General features: G+C 29.3%; 1 protein-coding gene across 1 annotated transcript; it reads left to right on the top strand.

The window, feature by feature from the left end:
• Window positions 1–14,151: 14,151 nt before the first annotated feature.
• On the top strand, window positions 14,152–22,986 carry LOC108559805 (the record flags this gene model as incomplete). The annotated part of the gene is made up of 2 exons (XM_017917165.1): window positions 14,152–14,320; window positions 22,592–22,986. A coding segment is annotated over exon 2 (381 nt), but the record flags the coding sequence as incomplete, so codon positions are not given.
• Window positions 22,987–23,322: the final 336 nt, after the last annotated feature.

The following is a 23,322-nucleotide window of genomic DNA, read 5'->3' as shown; positions in this document are numbered from 1 at the left end:
AGAAGTTGAAAACGATAAAGCCAAAGGTCGAAGTGAAGTCGGAACCGTTGCCGGATGAGATCATCTACGGAACGCTGGACGAAGACACGAACACCATCACGCTTCTTGTCAATGATTGTGATCTTGCGATCGGGGAGGATACAGTTGTTCAGACCGAATGCTATTCGATCACAAATGATCACATTTATTTACAGAGCGAGGATAGGTGTAGTGATCTTCAGCCTTTGACGCCCAGCGACGGTTCCAATTTCAATTCGGATTCCTCCGATTGTGGATACGAATCTTTTGGTTCCAGTAGCGTCGATTTGTGCGTCTCTGAATTGTTTCCTTCTTTAATGTGAAATTTAATGATAACGTTTTAAAACTTATTATGTACATAATTATTATAAATATCTATAGCGTTGTTGATTTTTTTTTCAAAGATTTTATTATTTATTTTATAATTAATTATTTTTATAATAAACTGGTGTAAAAGTAAATATTTTATTTTATTAACTAATTGCAATAAGCTTATAAACTTGAATGAATTTATTTTCATGCTATTAATAACAAAAATAAATTAGTTTCTGAGATTATCATCAATTTACAAAGTAGTGTAAATAATTGTTAAATTATCCAATTGTAGTTGTGAATATGTATTTAGTTGTCAATACTGACTGTTAAGATATACCGCACTATAAGACGCACTCAAAGTTTAATGTAATGCCAGTGAATGGTTTAAAGATGTTAAACTGATCTTTGATTGAAAAATGAAATGTTAACTTTGCTCACAACAAAGACTTTCACGTTTGGATTACATGGACAATCATTCAAAATATAACTTGCTTTATTTTGATAACTTATAGTAGATGTACTGACCAAACCACGTTGTCTGAAGTTAGCTCATTGGAAAGGTTGTAGTTTTCTCTTTAATTTCTGTATTCGATGATTTAATGAACACTAGTGGTAATCGATTAATTAAAAAAACATGAAGGTATTGTAGCAAATTGAAAAAATAGTTAAATGCTTATATTCATATATATTAGAAAATTTTAATTTACTATATTGCTATAAACTACGTTAGTTTTGGTCAATTAATAAGAAAGTTATTACGCTTTAATGCGTTGGTGGTTTTTGCAAATCAAAACGCAATATAAATATTGATCTAGTTCAGAGATCAATGGTCGATGATTCAAAATTCTTCTAGGAGTGAGTTTTCATAAAAATTTAGATCATTTAACACAATATCCTACTTTTTAATCAAAGTTTATATGTATGTTTGGTTGCACATACACATACTGAATATTTCCTGAAAATGCTTGTCTTCATTAAAAAGCATATAACTCGAAAACTAATTATCATTTAAATTATCATAATAATTATCGTAAATATTAATTTGTAGCTGCAAAGGTGTCTTCATAATTGATTAACAAACTTTTGTATTTCACAAATGTGTTGGGAAAATAACGTCTTCGAAAATGGCCTTTATTTTCGTATACACCAACTCTCGAAAGAATTTTGGATATTAATGTTGATCTTAAATATACAGAGATTAAAATGAGTGTAAATGCAGGTTTGTATCTACCAATGCTTGGTCACAATTAATTATCAAACTTTGGTACTAGACAGTTTGGAAAACAACGTTTTCGAAAATGGCCTTTATTTTCGTAAGCACTTGTTTCTACAAGAATGTTGAACATTAATGTTGATCTGAAATATACAGAGATTAAAATATAATTTGATAGTTATTCCAGTATTTTCAATGCATCTGGCATTCAGAAATGTTATCCAGTCTCTAAGGATTATGTAGGAAGCAACAATAAAATCATGGGTGCTACAAGGCTCATAGTTGTTATTCATCTTCTTAATGAAGTAATATTTTTGGTCCATTTCAGCAGTTAAGGTTTCCACTATTTGCAAATGAAAACTGTTTGTAAAGAATGCTTTCCACTATACATTCGAGGCATGTTGCTATCATCTCCACCTAAAATAATAACAATTATACCAATGATTGTTTACAACATTACTATTTATCTTATGTTTGTTAACGATTTATGCACATTCTTATATGAAGACACTGGTTCAGTTAAAAAAGATTTTAAGGATTGTCCCTAGTAAGCTGCAGTTTCTGTTGTATCTTTTCTGAAGACAAAGAACTTTAGTGATCGATGGTTGTTTACATGTTCCATTGGTTCTTGTCCGAATTGAAATGTGAAGTTCAGAGAAACGTTTTCCATACAAGGAAATAGAAGAAGGAAGCAATGGAGCATGTTGTTCATTAAGTTTTCATTCAGAACAATGTAGAATAATCAGGAAATCCAATTAAAACCTTTAAATTTAACTTGCGACTGTAACAGCTGTCAAAATGACTCCTCGCTACTCATGGTTTCCTGATGCAAATCGAAATTTTATATATTCGAGAATCAAGCTTGTGATTCGCGAAAACCGCCAACTCATTAAAGCTTAATAACTTTCTTATTAATTGACTAAAACTAATGTATTTTATAGCAAACGAAAGCGAAAGAATTATTCTTTAAAACAGTAAATTAAAATTTTCTAATATATATATGAATATAACCATTTATTTAACTATTTTTTCAATTTGCTAAAATAAACCATCAAATATGCAAATGAAAGAGAAAACTACAACTGTCGGTTTGGTAAGTACATCTACTATAAGTTATCAAAATTAAAAATTTTAAATTCATTCTTAATCCAATTTGGCGAGATAATTACATCATCGACCACACAATTTAAAGCTCAATATCTCACCTTTCCAACGAAACTATTGGCATCTTCGTGCTGTCGTCGAGTCGTAGAAATTGGAAAAAAAGTCAATAGGATTTTCTTAAAAATCGTTGTTTCGCTAAAATATTCGAAATTTGGATACTGTCCTTGATAATGTCGAGATTTTTTGAATGTCGGAATTTGATTTTGGTTGTCAGGATTTCAATATAGGTCCATTGACAATACGCTGGAAAAGTAGTGAACCTGGAGCGGTTTTCTGTTGATCCCAATTAGAGAAGCGTGTATAGAAGAATTTGTAGCATCTTCTTGGAGTTGCTCGGACTGATGGCGATGGTGGCGTTTATTTACGATCTGGAATGCGCCTTATAAATGAGTGTGAAAAGGTATGCATGTGCATATATGAGATGGCAAACGATAGTGATCTCGAATATAATAAAGTCGAAGATTAATTAGTGCGTCCGCAAGTGCGATATTTACGAGGCTTTAAATAAGAGCTGGATGCTAATGGGGAGGTTAAACCCTTCTCTCTTTCTTTCTCTTTATCATCTCAACGGCCGTGCGTAAATTTTCGGGTCGCGATAAAAATCGCTTCACCTCTCCACTTTCTTCATCGATGTCTTCGGTCAGATTCATTTTACATATTCGAAATCGGCAAGTAATAATTAAGCGTATATATACGTCGGGTATGGATATATGTATGTGTTTTATAATATGTGGGAGGTGTAGTTGAGGAGGATGAAGAGGATGAGGTCTCTAGTGCGTGTGCGAGGGGCGGACTCGTCGTGAGCGCCTGGATGACCTTAGACCCGGCCCGGTGAGAACTCAACATTGTTGGATGGAAACCGCCGGGTTTCTTTCTTGTGACAGACAGTTTCGGCCCCACACACAAACCGGTGTTTAAGCCAATTTCATTCGAATTATTGCGTCTGTCTGGTGGCCGTGCTTCTCAAACTCTCCCTTCTCCCTTTAAGAAATTTAACAAAAAAAATAATAAAACATGACACAACTTACATCATTGTTTGTACAAATAAAACTAATTAAACTTTAACTAAACAAAATTCAATCTTTTTTCTCCCTAGAAGAAATCACAAAAAGCAGAAGTTAAATCACTTATATTATTGAAACTTTAGCTAATCAAATTTACAACATTCTTTTCGTTTTAAGAAAGTACAAAAAGTACAGAACATTGCACAAAGTATATAATATTTCGTACAATTACATAAATCAATTATATCACTGAAAAATCACGTAATTAAACTTCAGCTAATCAAATTTCAAACTTTCTTTTCCCTATAAGAAATTACGAAAAACAGAAGAAAAAAATCAAATATCGCACAACCTATATTAATAATTGTTAGATCAGAGTTTCTCAAACTATTATACGCGGATATTATAATAATAACTAAATTATTGTTTAGATCAGAGTTTCTCAAACTATGTTACGCGGAAATCTGGTGATCCGCGGAAAGTTAATAGGTTTTTCTTGAAAACCTGCAATGAAATAATAATGACTAAAGAAATAATTAATGTTTTTATCATTTTTTTTTTAATTTTGTACATTATGTGTTGTTTACGAATTGTTACGTTCAAGGAATAGTTGGGGAAAACATGGTTTGGACAAAGCAATTACATAAATCATTTATATTATTGAAACTTTAGCTAATCAAATTTCAAACTTTTTTTTCCTTTAAGAAAGTACCAATAAACAGATCAAAAAACAAACGTTGAATAAAGCAATCAATCGTCAAACAAATTACGCAACACAATAACTATCCGTTACATTGAAACTCTTGAAATTCTTATATAAAAAAAAGATGCTTGAATCAAATGAAATTATAAAATAAAAAAGTTCTCGAAGGAATTATTGTTATAGTACAAACAGAAATTCCGATAATAATCAATCAGGAGGCATTTAAAGCCGCGCAGAACCGCAACTTACTGTATTCCACCATCTATTAATAACAACACGTCCGTCGAGGAATGCAACAAAAACCGATTCATTTGCATCGCAACAGTTATGAACCGAAAATAAAAAAAATAAATGTAATAAATGGAGTATTATTGCCAGAAGCGAATCTACAATTCCGAAACAAAACGCTTCAGGTGTTGCGGTTTTGCATTTGGTCATCACCTATACAAAGTATTTCTATCATCATCTAATGATTACCAAGCAATTAGTTTGAATATTATTTTCTAAAAGTCAATTATGAAATTAGTTTGTTTATGTAAATGTTATATTCTTCAAAATTCCAAATATAGTAACTTAACACTTTTTTCAAGTGTTAAAGAGATTTTTAAGTCTACCATTAGAAAGATGTATGCTTGACCATCCCACGTACTTTCTTTTTGGAAACGAAATCGTCATTATCATTAGCCTCTCGACCATTATTGTTGTTGTTGTTGTTTCTTGTTAAATTGGATAATCCGTTAGAACAAACGAAAGGACGGCGGCCCGTGCCTTCCTTTCTTCAATTTCTTCCTACCATTCCGCGTGTGAATGAATAGGATGAACGAATGCAGTTGATGTATTCATCGGCGCGTCGGGCCTTTCAAACGCATCAAAAGACGCAACGATTTATTCAACACATTTTAAGCGCTCGATCGTAAACATATGCTGTGCATGCATAAACCAACTGCTTCGACCATCATCATCATCAATATTAATCTAATTCCTATTATCACTTGCATGCATGTAATTACAACTCAAAGAATACCCATTCTTATTATATAATTATATACTATTACACTTGAACTATTAGATTTGATAAATTTATTAAATACAGTTTGTTAACTGAATTTCGATTTGTAATTTCAACTGTAAATTAATAAACAGACATTATTTCTTGAAATGTTTTACCATTTACTACACAAAATATTCATTCAAATACTTTAAATTTTCCTTCACTTTGCTTAAATTGATAATTTTCAATATATCCACATTTATCCAAACAATGTGTATTTATATAAAATTTAATAAAGTTAATTTAGTTACGTGCTTAATTTTATCAATGTTATATTATAATAATTGTGTTGTTATGAAAAAAAATATAGAAGACATGGGGATAAACATGATTTTTGTAAGTATTAACAGAAAATGAAGAAGTAAAAAATATAATTTGTAATTTAATAATTAAGATTCAGAGACAAAAATCAAGATTTTTTTAAGATTATATTTATTATTTCATAAATGTATGTAGCATGTCCAAACGTGTTCAAACCAAGTCCTCGAATTGATACAAGTAATATAAATAAATATAAACTTACTTCACCGTGTGTGAATTGGACAGTTCCTGATGATAGTGGTCATTCTAGTTGCATCTTAGAGTTGTTTGTGATCATAAAATTTCCAACATTTGTGTTCAGACATGTTATTTGTGATTTTTTTTGTACAAAATTTAGTAACACTTGCATGTCTCCGAATAAAAAGCCAAAGAATAAAAGTAGCAAAATCATGAAAAACTGAGTTATATTTTTTTTTTCGGCATTGAACGAATTATCGTAATTTACATTAGTTTATGTAGGAAAACGTGTTTCACTATACAAGTAAAAATCTGGAAATTTTGGAACGGATTAAACTCATTAAGCTGTATTATGAAAAAAAGAACTATAGAAGAAATAAAACAGGAGTAAAATATTAGATTATAAAATAATATTAGACTTGAAGTAAAATATTCAAATTTATTAAATTAATAATTATGATTATGGACAGTGAGAGACAAAAAAAAACGATGAATTTGTTTGTCGTTCCTTTACTTTGGTATATATTTATGTAGCATGTGGAAACGTGTGTCTTAATGTCTAATTAAACTAAATGTGCGATTCTTCAAAAAAAAAAATGTTTCTAATCGATACAATCAATAAAATTATTGTTAATTTTATGCACAATTTGTTAGGGAATTAAATATAACTTTAGTAATTATAGTGTTATCAAAAATATAATATGTAAGGAAGAAAATAGAAGTAAAAATATTTGATTATAACCAAATATTAGATGTGATATAAAAGATACAAAAAAAAAACAATTTTTTTTTGTCTTTCCTTTAATTTTCTATATATTTATGTAGCATGTCTAAATTTGTGTCTTAATGTCTAATGAAACTTAATGTTCGATTCTTTAAAAACTTGATTCTAATCGACACAATAAATAAAATCCTTGATAAGTGTGCAAAAATTGTCAGTGAATTAAAAGTAAATTTATTAATTATATTGTCATTAAAAATATATAACGAAGAAAACAAAAGGTATTTTTTTAAATTTGGTAAATTAAGATTGTGGACATTCAGAGAGAAAAACTAAGATTTTTTTATATTTTTATTAGTTCATATATTTATGAAGCATGTAAAAATGTATGTTTTAATCTAATTGAACTAAATGTGCGATTTTTCAAAAGTTGATTGTAATCGATACAATAAATAAAATTCTTGTTAAGTGTGCAAAATTTGTTAGTGAATTAAAAGAAAATTTAGTAATTATGTTCTTATCAAAAAAAAAACTATGTTAAAAAGAAAATAGAAGAAAAAATATATGATTATAAATGAATATTAGAAGTGAAACAAAAGATACAAATTTAGTAAATTATTAATTAAGATTGTTGTGCAAAAATTGTTAGTGAATTAAAAGTAAATTTAGTAATTATGTTGTTATTAAAAAAGCTATATAACGAAGAAAACAGAAGTAAAAATATTTGATTGTCACCAAATATTAGATTTGTAACAAAAGGTATTTTCTTAAATCTAGTAAATAAAGATTGTGGACAGTCAGAGACAAAAACCAAGTTTTTTTTATACTTTTATTAGTTCATATATTTATGAAGCATGTGCAAACGTGTGTTTTAATCTAATTAAATTAAATATGCGATTATTCAAAAACTTCATTCTAATCGACACAGTAAATAAAAATCCTTGTAAAGTGTGCAAAATTTGTTAGTGAATTAAAAGTAAATTTAGTAATTATGTTGTTATCAAAAAAAACTATGTTAGGAAGAAGAAAGAAGTAAAACTATTTGATTATAAACGAATATTAGACTTATAACAAAATTTAGTAAATTATTAATTAAGATTGTTGTGCAAAAAATGTCAGTGAATTAAAAGTAAATTTATTAATTATGTTGTTATTAAAAAAGCTATATAACGAAGAAAACAGAAGTAAAAATATTTTATTATAACCAAATATTAGATTTGTAACAAAAGATATTTTCTTAAATCTAGTAAATAAAGATTGTGGACAGTCGGAGACAAAAACAAAGATTTTTTTATACTTTTATTAGTTCATATATTTAAGAAGCATGTCCAAAGGTACGTTTTAATCTAATTAAACTAAATGTGCGATTCTTCAAAAGTTGATTCTAATCGACACAATAAATACAAATCTTTGTTAAGTGTGGAAAATTTGTTACTGAATTAAAAGAAAATTTAGTAATTCTGCTGTTATCAAAAATAAACTATGTTAAGAAGAAAATAGGAGAAAAAATATATGATTATAAATGAATATTAGAAGTGAAACAAAAGATACAAATTTAGTAAATTATTAATTAAGATTGTGGACAGTCAGACATAAAAAACGAAGAATTTTTTATCATACTTTTATTGCTGTATAAATTTATGTAACATATTGAAACGTGCGTCTTAATGAATAAGTAAACTTAATGTACGATTCTTCAAAAAACTTTATTCTAATCAACACTAAAAATGTGCATTGGGCGACTAATAACCGAATGGTTAAGTCGCCCTACTCACAATTTCGTGGGCGTCGGTTCGAATCCAGACCCTTTGTGAGCCCTTTCGGTGCTTGCAGCAATAAGGCCATCGTTCATCACAGATGGACAGTCAAATGAATGAGGATCAGCATATGGACTTTCAGACAATGACAATGTTAAGGATAGCAGCAGATTCACAGTCATCATAATGGTAACTATCCACGACATAAAAAAGGATAATTTTAGTAATTATGTTATGTTATCAAAAAAAAAACAATGTAAGGAAGAAAATAGGAGTAAAATATATGATTATAACAGAATATTAAGATTATGTGCATAGTCAGAGACAAAAAATCTTACATTTATTACTGTATAAATTTATGTAGCATGTCGAAATGTATGTCTTAATGTCTAATTAAACTTAATGTGTGATTCTTCAAAAAAAAAAACTTGATTCTAATCGGCGCTACAAATAAACTCCTTGTTAAATGTGTGCATACAAAACAGGAAGCAAAATAATAATAATAATAAAAAATAATAGAGAGCAGAAAGAATGTTGAGTTGTCAGCAATACCGCAAGTTACTGTATATTTCGCGATTATTAACGTACAAACATAATATACAATGCAAAATATGCAAGAGAATTTTATTTTTATTCTTCATCTTCAAGCGTTCCTTTCGTTTCGTTTCGTTCTGATGTGAGAACGAGGCGAGTCAACAGACTAATGGATTCCGCATTAGCACTAATTACTTGTTAATGGACAAACAACAAAAATAACAGAGACGTTTAAGTTTAGATTTGGATGCAATTTAAATTTGTTGTTGTTGTTGTTTGGGGGTGGTGGAGGTTTCACATGTGAAGATACAAACACGAGACAAGCCAATATACACACATCTATATACCCATATAGGCCTATAGGATATATATCATAAAATTAAATTGCTCTATAATTTGATCGTATCTATAATGTGATCGTGATTCCAGATGTAGGAGGGACCGAAATATAAATATCTCGCATGCACAATCACTCTTTTCATAATTACTCTCTGTCTCTCTCTTTCTGCTGTAACAAGGAATAATGCGATCTTTCTTTTGAAGAAGAAACAATTGTTGTCGTTACCAAAAACGATGGTAATTGGTGGACCAAATACTCTTCGGTTTTCATGGGAAGCAGCAGAACAAGAGCTTTTAACTATAGCAGAAATTAAAATAATTTAGCACATGCATTGATATGTGAGTGTGTGCAGCAGTGGTTTATCATTAAGTGGGCTCCACTCGGTGTTCGTATCCTCGGTGGTGGTTGCCTGCCTCTCTCATTTTCATGAGCCATTACACATGCCGGAGCCGAAGGTTCCCACCAATTTACTCCTTCCTTCTTCGTCCACACCACGCTTTGCTCTCCTCTACTGCTGCTTCGTCTTCTTATTCTTCTTCCTCCTTCAGCACTTCTTCTTCATCTTCGGCTCCGCATGCCGTGTGCTGTGATTATCACCGAAGAACCGAATGCGATGCCGCCCACTCACCGTGGGACCACAAAATCTCAAGCTCCTCGCCTCAACCTACCCAAAAAAAAAAGAAAAACAAAAACAGCGCGACGAGCACGAAAAATCGAGAGAAACACAAGAGATTATGATGATGTGAAGAGGAGAAAAAGAGGAAACGTTCTTCGCCGAAATCGGTGTCGATGAAACGAATCTCTCGATCGCCTACGAAGATTCACTTTGACATCATTCTCAGAATAATATATATGTTCTTCTCAATAATTGATATTAAAGAAATATTTCCTACACATATTCAATAAGATGTTAATAGACTAGAATTAATCAATAATATTCCAGATGTAATCAACAGAAATGGAAGAAAAATTAAGAAATCAGAAAGAAAATGTTCTATTCAACAATTGATATTAAAGAAACGTTTCTTACATTCTTACCATTCTTTTGTTCATTTATGAAAATACATATTCATATTCACATATGTTAATAGAATTATTCAATAATATTCCAGTAATAACCAACAGAAATGGAATAAAATCAAGGAATCAGAAGAAAATGTACTTTTCAGAAATTGATATTAAAGAAATGTTTCCTATATTATTACCATTCCATCATTCACCTATGAAGACAGATATTCGTATGTTAACAAACTTTAAATAATCAATAATATTCCAGCAAGAATCAACAGAAATAGAAGAAAACTAAGAGATCAGAAAGAAAATGTTCTTCTCTAAAAATTGGTATTAAAGAAATGTTCCCTACATTCTTACTGTGGGCTCTACTCGGTGTTCGTATCCTCGGTGGTGGTTGCCTGCTTCTCTCATTTTCGTTCATTTATGAAGATACATTTTCATTAATACATTAATAGATTTGAATTAATCAATAATATTCTAGTTATAATCAATAGAAATGGAGGAAAATCAAGAAATCAGAAGAAAATGTACTTTTCAGAAATTGATATTTAAGAAATCCGTCCTACATTCTTACTATTCCTTCGTTCATTTATGAAGACACATATTCTTTAATACGTTAATAGACTTGAATTAATCAATAATATTCCAGTAATAACCAACAGAAATGGAAGAAATCAGAAGAAAATATACTTCTCAGAAATTGATATTAAAGAAATGTTTCCTACATTCTTACTATTCCTTCGTTCATTTATGAAGATACATATTCTTTAATATGTTAATAGACTTGAATTAATCAATAATATTCCAGTAATAACCAACATAAATGGAAGAAAATTAAGAAATCAGAAGAAAATGTTTTTCTCAGAAATTGATATTAAAGAAATGTTTCCTATATTATTACCATTCCATCATTGACCTATGCATGCAGATATTTGTATATTAACAAACTTTAAATAATCAATAATATTCCAGCAAGAATCAACAGAAACAGAAGAAAATTAAGAGATCAGAAAGAAAATGTTCTTCTCAAAAAATTGGTATTAAAGAAATGTCCCTACATTCTTACTGTGCCTTCGTTCATTTATGAAGATACATATTCATTAATACGTTAATAGAATAAAATTAATCAATAATATTCCAGTTATAATCAACAGAAATGGAAGAAAATCAAGAAATCAGAAGAAAATTTACTTTTCAGAAATTGATATTAAAGAAATATTTCCTACATTCTTACTATTCCTTCGTTTATTTATGAAGATACATATTCTTTAATATGTAAATAGACTTGAATTAATCAATAATATTTCAGTAATAACTAACAGAAATGGAAGAAAATAAAGAAATCAGAAGAAAATATACTTCTCAGAAATTGATATTAAAGAAATGTTTCCTACATTCTTATTATTCCTTCGTTCATTTATGAAGACACATATTCATTATTATATTAATAGACTTGAATAAATCAATAATATTCTAGTAATTATCAACAGAAATGAAAGAAAAATTAAGAAATCAGAAGAAAATTTACTTTTCAGAAATTGATATTAAAGAAATGTTTCCTACATTCTTACTGGAATGGAAGAAAATTAAGAAATTAGAAAGAAAATGTTCTTTTCAGTAATTGATATTAAAGAAACGTTTCTTACATTCTCACAGAAGAAAGTAAAGTTCTAAGCTAACATCATGCGTCATATACGAAGATTCACTCTTTTCACTCTTTTTTTTTCCTAAAAAAATAAACTTTAATTAATTTATTTTATTCTATAAAGATAAATAAAAGAAATTGAAGCAAATGAAGAAACTTTTTACGTAAAATATAAGTAAATTTCTGCCATCCCTTTGATTTCTATTAAAGATATTGATATTATTGTAGAATTTAATGAATTAATATCGAGAAATTAATAAACAGAAGAAAATGGAGTTTTCATCAAATTTGGTAATTAAGAAACGTTTTTGTCAATCTAAAATGCATATTTTTGATACTTCGTGAATTATTTAAAGAGATTCCGTTTGATAATCTCAAAATAAAGAACTGAAAATAATCAAATAAGATGTAAAACAAATTTAATTCAATCGAAAACAAAAATTTCAGTCATTTTATCAATCACTTACTTGTATTGATGTTAAACTTTAATTAACTTCTAGAAAAAAACAACAATATATGCAGAAGAAAACGAAGTTCTTCTTAAAAATCTGCAATTTAGGAAACATTTAGTTCTGAATCTAATATGCATATTTCTTTTGATCATCTACTAACATCAACTCCGATATTAACACAATAAATATCAATTATATTTAAATAAAATCAATATAAAGTTAGAAAAAATACAAAACAAAGTTTTTCTTTGACATCTGAATTTAAAGAAATATTTGTTTTAATCTAATAATTTGTTTTAATAATTATTTACCAAGAAAACAAATATTAAAAATAAGAAAAAGAAAAAACAAAGAAAACGAATATTAATATAAGAAAATGAAGAAAACAAAGTTTTTCATCAAAATATGCAATGTACAAATATAATACGTATATTTCATTCGATTTCTTCGATCATCTACGAAGATCAACTCTGATATTCTCACAATAACAATCTTCAATTGATCAATTATCTTCAAGCAAAAAATAAATAAATAAATAAATGCGTTATGTATATGATGCATGAGCATAATTCATGAGCATGTCGTATCTCCTATAATTTCATGTTAAATGCTTGTTTGTACCTTGTAAAGTAAGACTCGCTCTCTTATATATATATATACAAACTTCATATATACAAGAAATTTTTGTTGAATTTTAAGAAACCAGGATATTACAACTTTATAAAGCAATATTTTGATCAATATTATTTAATTAATTTCAATTTGTTAACGTTTTACACAAACATTTCTTTCCTCATCTTCGTTTTCATTTTAATTCTTAATTCATTTATAACATTACTTATTAATTAATTAGTTTAATAATGAAATTGATTGTATATTTGATTTGAGATTAATAGGAATTTAATTTGTTTTCAATTTATTATGTATTTTTTGTTTGGAATTCTTCGAGATAAGAGTTTTGAACGATGATTTATACGGCTATCATGGGACTATAAAAGGATAAGATTTATCCGTTTCGCCCGAAGAATGCCTAGTTTTATGGGGAGGGAATTTGTTATCGGAGATGATTATGAAAATCGCACTTGATTTACGTCCTTTTTGCTAGCCTTCAGGTGGAATAACAACAACAACAGCAGCAACAAGAATTGCTGCAGTGTAGATAGAGTACAGACTGCAGTAGCAGCAAGAAGAAAAATGTATAGGTGCAGATAAGATCCGGATGGCCTTTGGTACATATTTGTAATTAATGGTTTTTATCAATTCAGCCCTGCTTCTGAAGAACGTGTGGTGGACTGAAGTGAGGTGATACGAGGATAAGAGGTGGAACAGTAAGTAGGCAGCTGCTGGTTATGGGATATTCTCTTTGGAGTGAGAGGTAGGAAGGCAGAGGTAGGTAGGTAGTAAGGATGGATGGATGGATAGACACGGCTCATTATTTCCAGAAAAACGCGAATAGTTTTCCAGTTAGCGAGCGAGCAAAAGGGAAGAGAAGAGATGCGAGCGATTAAAGTGCAGTACCGGATCCAAGTGGTAGTAATGTTCCGTTCAGACCATTTTATCATCTCTGCCGAGACGGACGTAACTCACACAACACCACCACCGCCGCACACAAACACGAGTTCACCTTTCATTCTTTCCATCTTTTCTCCTTTCTTTTCTTTTCCTTCCTTCCATCCATACCTGCCTAATCTTTCCATACCTATCCAAACAACAACACATGCACACCACATCCGCGGTACTCTTGGTTGCTTTTAGCAGAAGGCGCGCCGCGGAGCGCGAGCGCGAGTTCTCCTCTCATCTAGTGACCTATTCTTGAAAAACATAGTTCTTTTATTGTAACAAACATGTGCCCAACTCCGAGCGAATTATACCACAAAATTTATTACATCAGGTACGTAATTTACATACATTATTTTACAAAATTGCACACTTTTCATACAAGTACTATATAATTATTACACATAAATTTCAAAGTTCTATTAAAACAACAATTTTCATTAGCAATTATTCAATTATAAAACATTACAATCTAATAATTACAAAGAAATTCAAACTTAAAATCTTATAGAAAATTTAAAAAAAAAATCAATTTATTTTATTGATTGATTAATTAAAACAACAATATTTAATATCAGTTACCAAATTACAAACATTCATTTAATAATTAAAAAGAAAATCAAGCAAATACACAAAAAATCTAGTAAAAATTGATCTTTACTAAAAGTGAGTTTTATAGAATTTGTTGATGTATTTTTTTTTAAATTTATTAAAAAAAACAATATTTAATGTCAATTAATAAATTAAAAACATTAATTCTTTAATAATTACAAAGAAATATCAAATACACATACAAATTCTGTTAGAAAATTAAATAAATTTTGACTTTACTAAGAGAGTTTCATGCATTTTTTGATGTAATTTTTATAGACTTATTATAATAATATTTATGGGTTTATTATTTATTAAATGACAAATAATCTAATGCAATACATGAAGTTCAATAGTACAAATAAAAAGTTTAACGCAAATTTTATAATTTATCTTTTTTTTTAAGTGTATCAACTTCTAAAATTATCTTAATTTATATATAAAAACAGCGTTTATTGATTCTAAATAATAATTTATGAATTACAACAGAAAGAGAAAAGTCAAAATGTTACTTAAATAATATTTGAAGATAAAAGTTTCTAATTAACTTCAAACTTTGTAAACTTGTACACATTTTTCATTTTGTTTTTTATTAATATACAAAATTATTAAAAGAAATGAATAATAAATTGAAAATTTAGTACATAAAGTCTATACTTAATTTATCAAAAGTTAATGAGTTTCAATGTGATCTAAATATTTTATATAAAAAACAATGCAATTAGTAAAAAATAAATTACATGTAAACAAAAATTTATTTCTGTTAATGAATACTTGAAAATAATTTGTTCAAATGAATGCAAATGTGTTTGAAAGAAAGTAATTAATTGCCTGATAATAATTCAATTCATTACACTTATTCACTACACTTTTAATACTTTTAATTGTCCTCGCAATTAATACGACTTCTTTAATTATTTAAGTATATAAATTAATTAATAACACTGTAATTATGGAATAGAAAATACACACATCCTTACTTTTTATATATCTATATATTACTTTGTGTTTACATATATTTTATGTACGAAAATTGGAATATTTATTTATCACTTTCTAAAACCACGTTTTTTTTTATATTCAAATTCATTTTCATCCTTCCCACATAACACGACAGATGATTTCAACTTTCACATCACGAAATCATCTATCACCCAGAAAAAAATCAAGTAAACACATTAAATGTACATGACACGATATATTTTCTAGTTTTGGGTCATCCAAGTATATAATTAAGTTTTTCAGACTTGAATTCTTAAAAAGAAAGAAAATGAAACTATACATTATAATGTATAAAAATCTAATAAAAAAACGAAGTATATTAAATGATATGTTCGTAATTGGGTGTATTTTATGTAAGTCTAGTGCAAATACTTTATTTTTTTATTGTAATTGAAAAATGTTAATAAAAACGAATTAACTAAAGATTTCGATTTTCAAAAGACATTTTTTAATTATATTTTATTCATTTATACTAAATGCAATAATTCAATTAAACTTTTGATATTAATATTTGTAAGTTTGCAAAACTATAGGTTTCTTAAAGGGTTTCTTTATTGTAGATAAGAAACTGACACTTATTCTCATACATTCATTAATATTCAAATTCCAGTTATTAATCGGTCGATAAAGTTTGCAGATTTATCGTTTCCTCGCGTAATTCCCATGCGAACGAGCAACATTCATTGATTGATTCCGTTAATCCACGAAACTTTCAATTTTATGTGTAAGGATTAAAGAAAAGAAAAGATTGTTGGTGGCTCGAGGTACCGGGAAAATTGTTATGACATAAATCGATTTGTGAGAAAATTGCACGTTGCATGGATGCAATTTTAATGGTAATCAGACGTTTTCACCTTTACTTATATATCATACGCGTGATATTCCTAAAGGATACTTTAAAAGCAACAGAAAATAACAAGAGTAAATGGAAAATGTTAGATAGAAAGAGAAGAGGGTTTTTATTAAATTACATAATACGTCATGCAAATATCAACGATTTTTTCATGAATTGTTAGTATTTATACATTTTTTTTCGATTAAGATTGGAAACATAAAAAGTATTGAAAATAATAAAATAAAATAATATATTTTTTATAAATTAGATCTTGTTTACTATATTGCCTTTTTTTTATCAAAAAAACCAAAAGGGTTCAAAAATAATAACAAAAATAGAAAAAAAAAATGAGAATGAAAGAGGACTTTATGAAATGGCTTATTTTGTATTTCAAATACCTTCAATATTTATACACTTTAGAGTTTAATATGTAATTATTTCTGATTGAAAACTTATAAGTAAAAAATAAAATATAATAATTAGGAACAAAAACAAAAATTTGGAAAATATGAGAGAAAAATAAGATTTTTTTTTAAATTTGCAAATATCTATTTGTTTTCGTGTTTATACACTTTCAAATTATCTATTAATTAATTAAGATTAGTGACTTATAATCAATAGAAAATAATGAAATAAAAAACAGAAAAAAGAGAAATTATGAGATAGAAAAAGAATTTTTCTTTACTTTTCGTATATCAATTTGTGAATTATTACTACATTTTGTATTTTCACAACTTGAAGTTAATTATCGATTAATTAATAATGATGATCAAAAGTAAAAAAAAACTTGCTATAGAATTGAAGATCTTTTGAATTGCAAATTTTAGTTTGTGAATTGTTAATTTATATAATTCGAATAATTATGAAAATATATATACATTACATTTAAATAGAAATTATCTAATTGTCTAATTCTACAGTAAATTACGCGGTGGCAATCGCAAGCCCGACAACCGAAATACCGTCAATCAAATTCCCGACATTCGAAATCTTAACAGTATCGAAATCCCGACTGTATCGAAATCCCGACAACCATAATCCCGACTATATCAAAATCCGGACTATATTAAATAATTTTGTGTTATTAATAATAAAAATGTAGCACAAGGTGACTATACTCCGAAATAGTTACAAAATGTTATTGTAGAAATTTTTGATATAATCGGGATTTTGATACAGTGGGAATTTTGATATAGCCGGGATTTTGTTTGTCGGGATTATGGATGTCGAGATTCTATTACAGTCGGTATTATGGTTGTCGAGATTTTGATATAGTCGGGATTTCGATAGACGGTATTTCGGTTGTCGGGATTGAGATATAGACAAAAAATTACGCACTAAGTACTTGTAAACTACTTGAAATTAACCAAAACAAATAAATTTAGTAGTATAGTAATAATGTTAATTATCAAGTTTTTGATGGGCGAACGAAATTAGTCCTGGAAGCAATGAAATTTTTATTTGTAGTTCAATTGTTAGTTAATAACTTCAGTAATTATATAGTTTTCAGTTGGATATGTAATTAGTTCAGATTAGAGACTTATAAGTAAAAAATATAATAATTAGTAACAACATCAAAATATTATCTAAATATAGTTAAAATTGCTGACTTATAAGCAATAGAAAATGATAACAACAACAATGAGAAAAACAGAAAAAATGTAATAGAAAAGCGTGTTTTATTTTTAAATTTTGAAATATTAATTTGTAGCTTGTTACTACATTTTGTATTTATACACTTTCAAGTTGTATATTATTTAGTTAAGATTACTGATTTGTAAGTAATAGAAAATAATAACAACAACAACAACAATGAGAATAATAGAAAATATAAGGTAAAAACATGTATTTAAAAAAAAACAATTGAATTATGATTAAATTTATTATTTATACACTTAAAAGCAAGAAAAAATAACATTAACAACAAGAAAAATTGATATTTTAATAAAGGGTGTCCCAAAGGGTGACCCTTTATAGAAATAAAGTCTTTTTTTTAATTGCAATTTTTAATCTATGAATTATTATAATTAAATTCAGTATTTACATCATTCTTCAGTTGTATTTAAATGATAGGAAAAACTGTTACTTATTGACATATATCAAAAGCAAATATTTTTAGTGATTCCTGAAAAAAAAAACTGTAACATTCTTTTTTCAAAGTTGACTTTATTCAGTTGACATTTGTTGTTGTTTATTTTCTGCTCATGTTCATAACATTTATAATTATTGAGGAAACATTACGTCCTGTTTTATTATCATCATCATCATCATCCTCTCTTTTTCCAACCTGTAGATCTTCTCGTTGTTGTTATCATCTCTTTCTCTTGGTTAATTGTTTTCGGGAATGCGCGTTTTTACCATTCCAGTATACAGTGAGCATTGCATAGGGCCTTCACGTTGTGCCTATGAATGAGACATTATCCATTGCTACCATCTAGGGACAGTTTATTTTCATGCCTATTCGAAGATCGCTTATGGATCGATACTGCTGCACTCTGAATAATTTATAATGGGAATAACTCTCCGCGCAAGTGACACATTCCTTCTTCAATCATCTTCTGCACGCACAACAACAAAAAATTAACAGCAATAACAAAATGAGAATAACGAACATGTTTGTTATGTTGATGCGAAGAGTTACACGAGTTAACAATTACCATTGACATAGATAAATACGAAATTATGTAATCCTGGAAGTTCGCGTAGAATTCCACGAAGAGTGTTCGTTACGTACGTGTCAGATGGAAACGTCGTTTTCTGCAAAACACGTAATCTATTGAAATTGCCTCCTCGCTCTCATTGTGTTTTCCTCTTTTACACTTTTTGTTGGTTTGTTTATTTATTATGTTTTGATTCTTCTCGGTTCCTGTTAAATGCATTGGAAAGTGCTACAATTTATTGTTAACGCGCTGCATTTATGTATACATACATACGTGCATACCTTTTACAGTTAATTGGATATTATATGTATATAAAAATGTGCAGTTATTACATCGAACTGAACGGTTTTCGTATTACCTACTACGCTCGAACGTACACACAATATATATATTCGATTTATATAAGCACGTAAATAAATTACCATTAGCAATCTATTTCCAAGAATGAAGTACCTGCTCCTCCTTCATTCATACAGACAATGTCGACGTATTGCATTAATTGTTCTTCATTTTATGCCTAATGAAAGATTGGTTCTGTCATTGATTGACAGCACGTGTCATATGCTGAAAGTGTATTATTTTCACGTCTTGTTTAATTATTAAGTTAACAACATACACCATTAACATAATCAAATATGCATAGTAAAGTTGAACTATGACCTTTCTAATGAGCCTATTACCAAATGTGTGGTGTATTTGTTCTTGACACCAGCTGTCAAATATGACAGCACGAGTTGTCATATGCGGAAAGTGTATCATCTTCACGTCTTGTTTAAGAATTATGTTAACAACATACACCATTAACATGATCAAATTTGCATATTAAAGTTGAATTATAACCTTTCTAATGAGCCTATTACCAAATGTGTGGTGTATTTGTTCTTCATTTGATGCCTAATTGCAGATTGGTTCTATCATTCATTCATCTGTCATGAGTTGTCAAATATGTCAGCATATAATACGAGCTGTCATATGCTGAAAATGTATCATCTTCACGTCTTGTTTAATTATTATGTTAACAACGATTAACATTATCAAATATGCATATTAAAGTTGAACCATAACCTTTCTTATGAGCCGATTACCAAATGTGTGGTATATTTGTTCTTCATTTTATGCCTAATCGCAGATTGGTTCTGTCATTCATATACCTGACACGAGCTGTCAAATATATCAGTATATAATACGAGCTAAAAATATATTATCTTCACGTCTTGTTTAATTATTCAGTTAAAAACATACACCATTAACATGATCAAATATGCATATTAAAGTTGAACTATGACCTTTCTAATGAGCCTATAACCAAATGTGTGGAGTATTTGTTCTTCATTTTATGCCTAATGGCAGATTGGTTCTATCATTCATTCATCTGATACCAGCTGTCAAATATGACAGCACGAGTTGTCATATGCGGAAAGTGTATTATCTTTACGTCTTGTTTAATTATTAAGTTAACAACATACACCATTAACATAATCAAATATGCATAGTAAAGTTGAACTATGACCTTTCTAATGAGCCTATTACCAAATGTGTAGTGTATTTGTTCATCATTTGATGCCTAATTGCAGATTGGTTCTATCATTCATTCATCTGACACCAGCTGTCAAATATGACAGCACGAGTTGTCATATGCTGAAAATGTATCATATTCACGTCTTGTTTAATTATTATGTTAACAACGATTAACATAATCAAATATGCATATTAAAGTTGAACCATAACCTTTCTAATGAGCCTATTACCAAATTTTTGGTGTATATGTTCTTCATTCTATGCCTAATCGCAGATTGGTTCAATCATTTATTCATCTGACACGAGCTGTCAAATATGACAGCACGAGTTGTCATATGCTGAAATTGTATTCACGATTTGTTTAATAATCAAGTTAATAATATACACTAATTACATTATTAAATATGCAAATTAAAAACAAAATTATGTCTTTCATAATGAGCTAACTACAAGATTATGTAATCATCTGAACAATTACTAATTAATTAATAACTGAGATATGATAATTTTTGAAATTATTTTTTTCCTTATCACTTTTACTTTAATTATTTTGTAATAGCAGGAACTAACTTGATGTTTCATGGCGCAAATACGAGACAAAACTATGACCTTTCTAACGAGCATTCTTCAAGATTTGTGGTATGCACAGTTCTTCTGTAATAATATATCAAACTTGAGCAATAAAAATTGTTTTTGAAAAAAAATTGTTTTCTATTAATTAATGCATACATTTAAATATTATATTGAATTTATTATTAATTAAACCTAAAACTAATTACAATAAATTATTCACTAATATTTAATAAACGAGTGCACTTTCGTGATTAAAATCACTATTATAAATGTGATTTTCATGTCATAAATTATTTATTTTCGCTTAAAATTCACCAAAGTCTGCGAACTTAACAATTAATTTAGACATAAAATTAATTGTAGAATTATGACATAACTGAAATTTGCAATTTGTATGTGCACTTTCATTGCTCTTCGAAGACTTGCAGATCGGCATGAATATTCAGGTGAATGGGAATCATGCAAATCCTATGTAAATACGCGATAAATATATACAATTTAAGATTGAGCAGAGGAGGAGGAGAGTCAATAAGGAAGAGATCTGAGTGCGGTTGAGACACATGTGGAAACCGTAGATCAAAACATGTTAACTGTATTAAGACATAATAATGGTACGAGATAAATCAAGGAGAAATACGGCGAATAATTACGCGTTTTCCTCCAATGAAGACGTTCGTTCAGATATTTTTACGAACACCTCTGAAATCCGCCAATATTACGAAGCGTAACGACGATCTTATAATTGATTTGCGCCAATTACTTCTATCCATGCGAGACCGAATTCCTTCGCATTAGATGAACAGAACCAGATTCAACTCTAATAGAAATATATGTGTTTTTTTTTGTATTAACATTCTTCTGTTTCATAAGACACACTTAATGTCGAAGCCCCCTTGAGCAACGATTCATATTTATACGAACATATCATTATGTCCATCGCTCATTTTTTTTATTAATACCTTATAACCATGGTAATCTTACTATGAGTATAGTATGTGCATGACCTTAAAACGTCAAACTCTATTTTTAACGTGATCTAAGATCATCACTTTCGAAATTGCTAATTTCAGCGAGAAACGCGGTTCTAGTTATATGATTGTAAATCTGAGATGTTGCTCAGGTATGTTTCAATGATTCGATGACAAAAATTGCAGTAAATTGAATGGTGAGTTTTTTTGTTGTTGTCGTTGCTTTTCCAATTTAAAAGTAGAGAAACTATTGGATGCGATCAGGTATGACGATAAATAAGGAACGTTATTAAGCTTTCCGGTTAATTATACTTTACTGAAGCATGAAGCCGTTTTTTTTCTTTCTTGCTCTTTGTGACGAATAGACGTAACGAACTGAGATAAAAGCGATGAAACAATAATACGATGTTGTTGCTGAAGAATCTGGAACTTATGTATTTGTTATTTGTTTTCGGTAGGCTTCGCAAATAACATGGGCCAAAAGCCGTCGGCGCACAAACCGAAGTTGCCGCTGATATGGATCCTGAGATGTCAGAACAGGACGCACAACCCGAACCCCGAGCAGCCCATCAAGTTCCAGTACCACAAGACGCGCAGGAAAAGCATCGAGAAGGATTACCAGAAAGTCAACAGCGTAAACCAAAGCGAAGGTCCGAAGGGTGGATGCAGCGCGGAGCAGGGCTGCAGGATGGTGAAGACGCAGGGGCCGCAGATAGCTAGGACCAAATCCGAGCCAAATTTGGCTTTCGGCGAGAAGAGGCATAGGCATCGCAGGAAGAGCGGCAGATCGACGAGGACCGTCGTGCAGAAGTTCGGATACGAGATCCAGGACATCGACGACTTTCTCACAAAGGTAAACGATAAATCCGAGCGCGGAATTTCTCGCCAATAATAATAATAATAACAATAATAATAATAATAAGATGAAATCAAAAAAGAAAATAAAATCGGCGCGTGTAATTCATGCCGCACCGCGGCCTATGGTTATCGGCCCATTTCTCATGGTGGACCTAACCATATGGTCGAGTATAAATACAATCATTAATCTGTCAGGATCGATAATTAACCCACCTTACCTGACGGGTCATAGGTCTACAAGAATGTATGTGTGTACGCGCTCTTCTCTCCATCTACTCTCTTTCTCCTCTTCATCTCCAACAACGGAGCGCTGTTTATGCTCTTCTGCTCG

Source organism: Nicrophorus vespilloides, unplaced genomic scaffold, assembly GCF_001412225.1.
Source record: "Nicrophorus vespilloides isolate i.1.1-1 unplaced genomic scaffold, Nicve_v1.0, whole genome shotgun sequence".
Lineage (NCBI taxonomy): Eukaryota > Metazoa > Arthropoda > Insecta > Coleoptera > Silphidae > Nicrophorus > Nicrophorus vespilloides.
The sequence above is the reverse complement of the archived record's forward strand: the minus strand, read 5'-3'. Positions and strand labels throughout refer to the sequence as shown.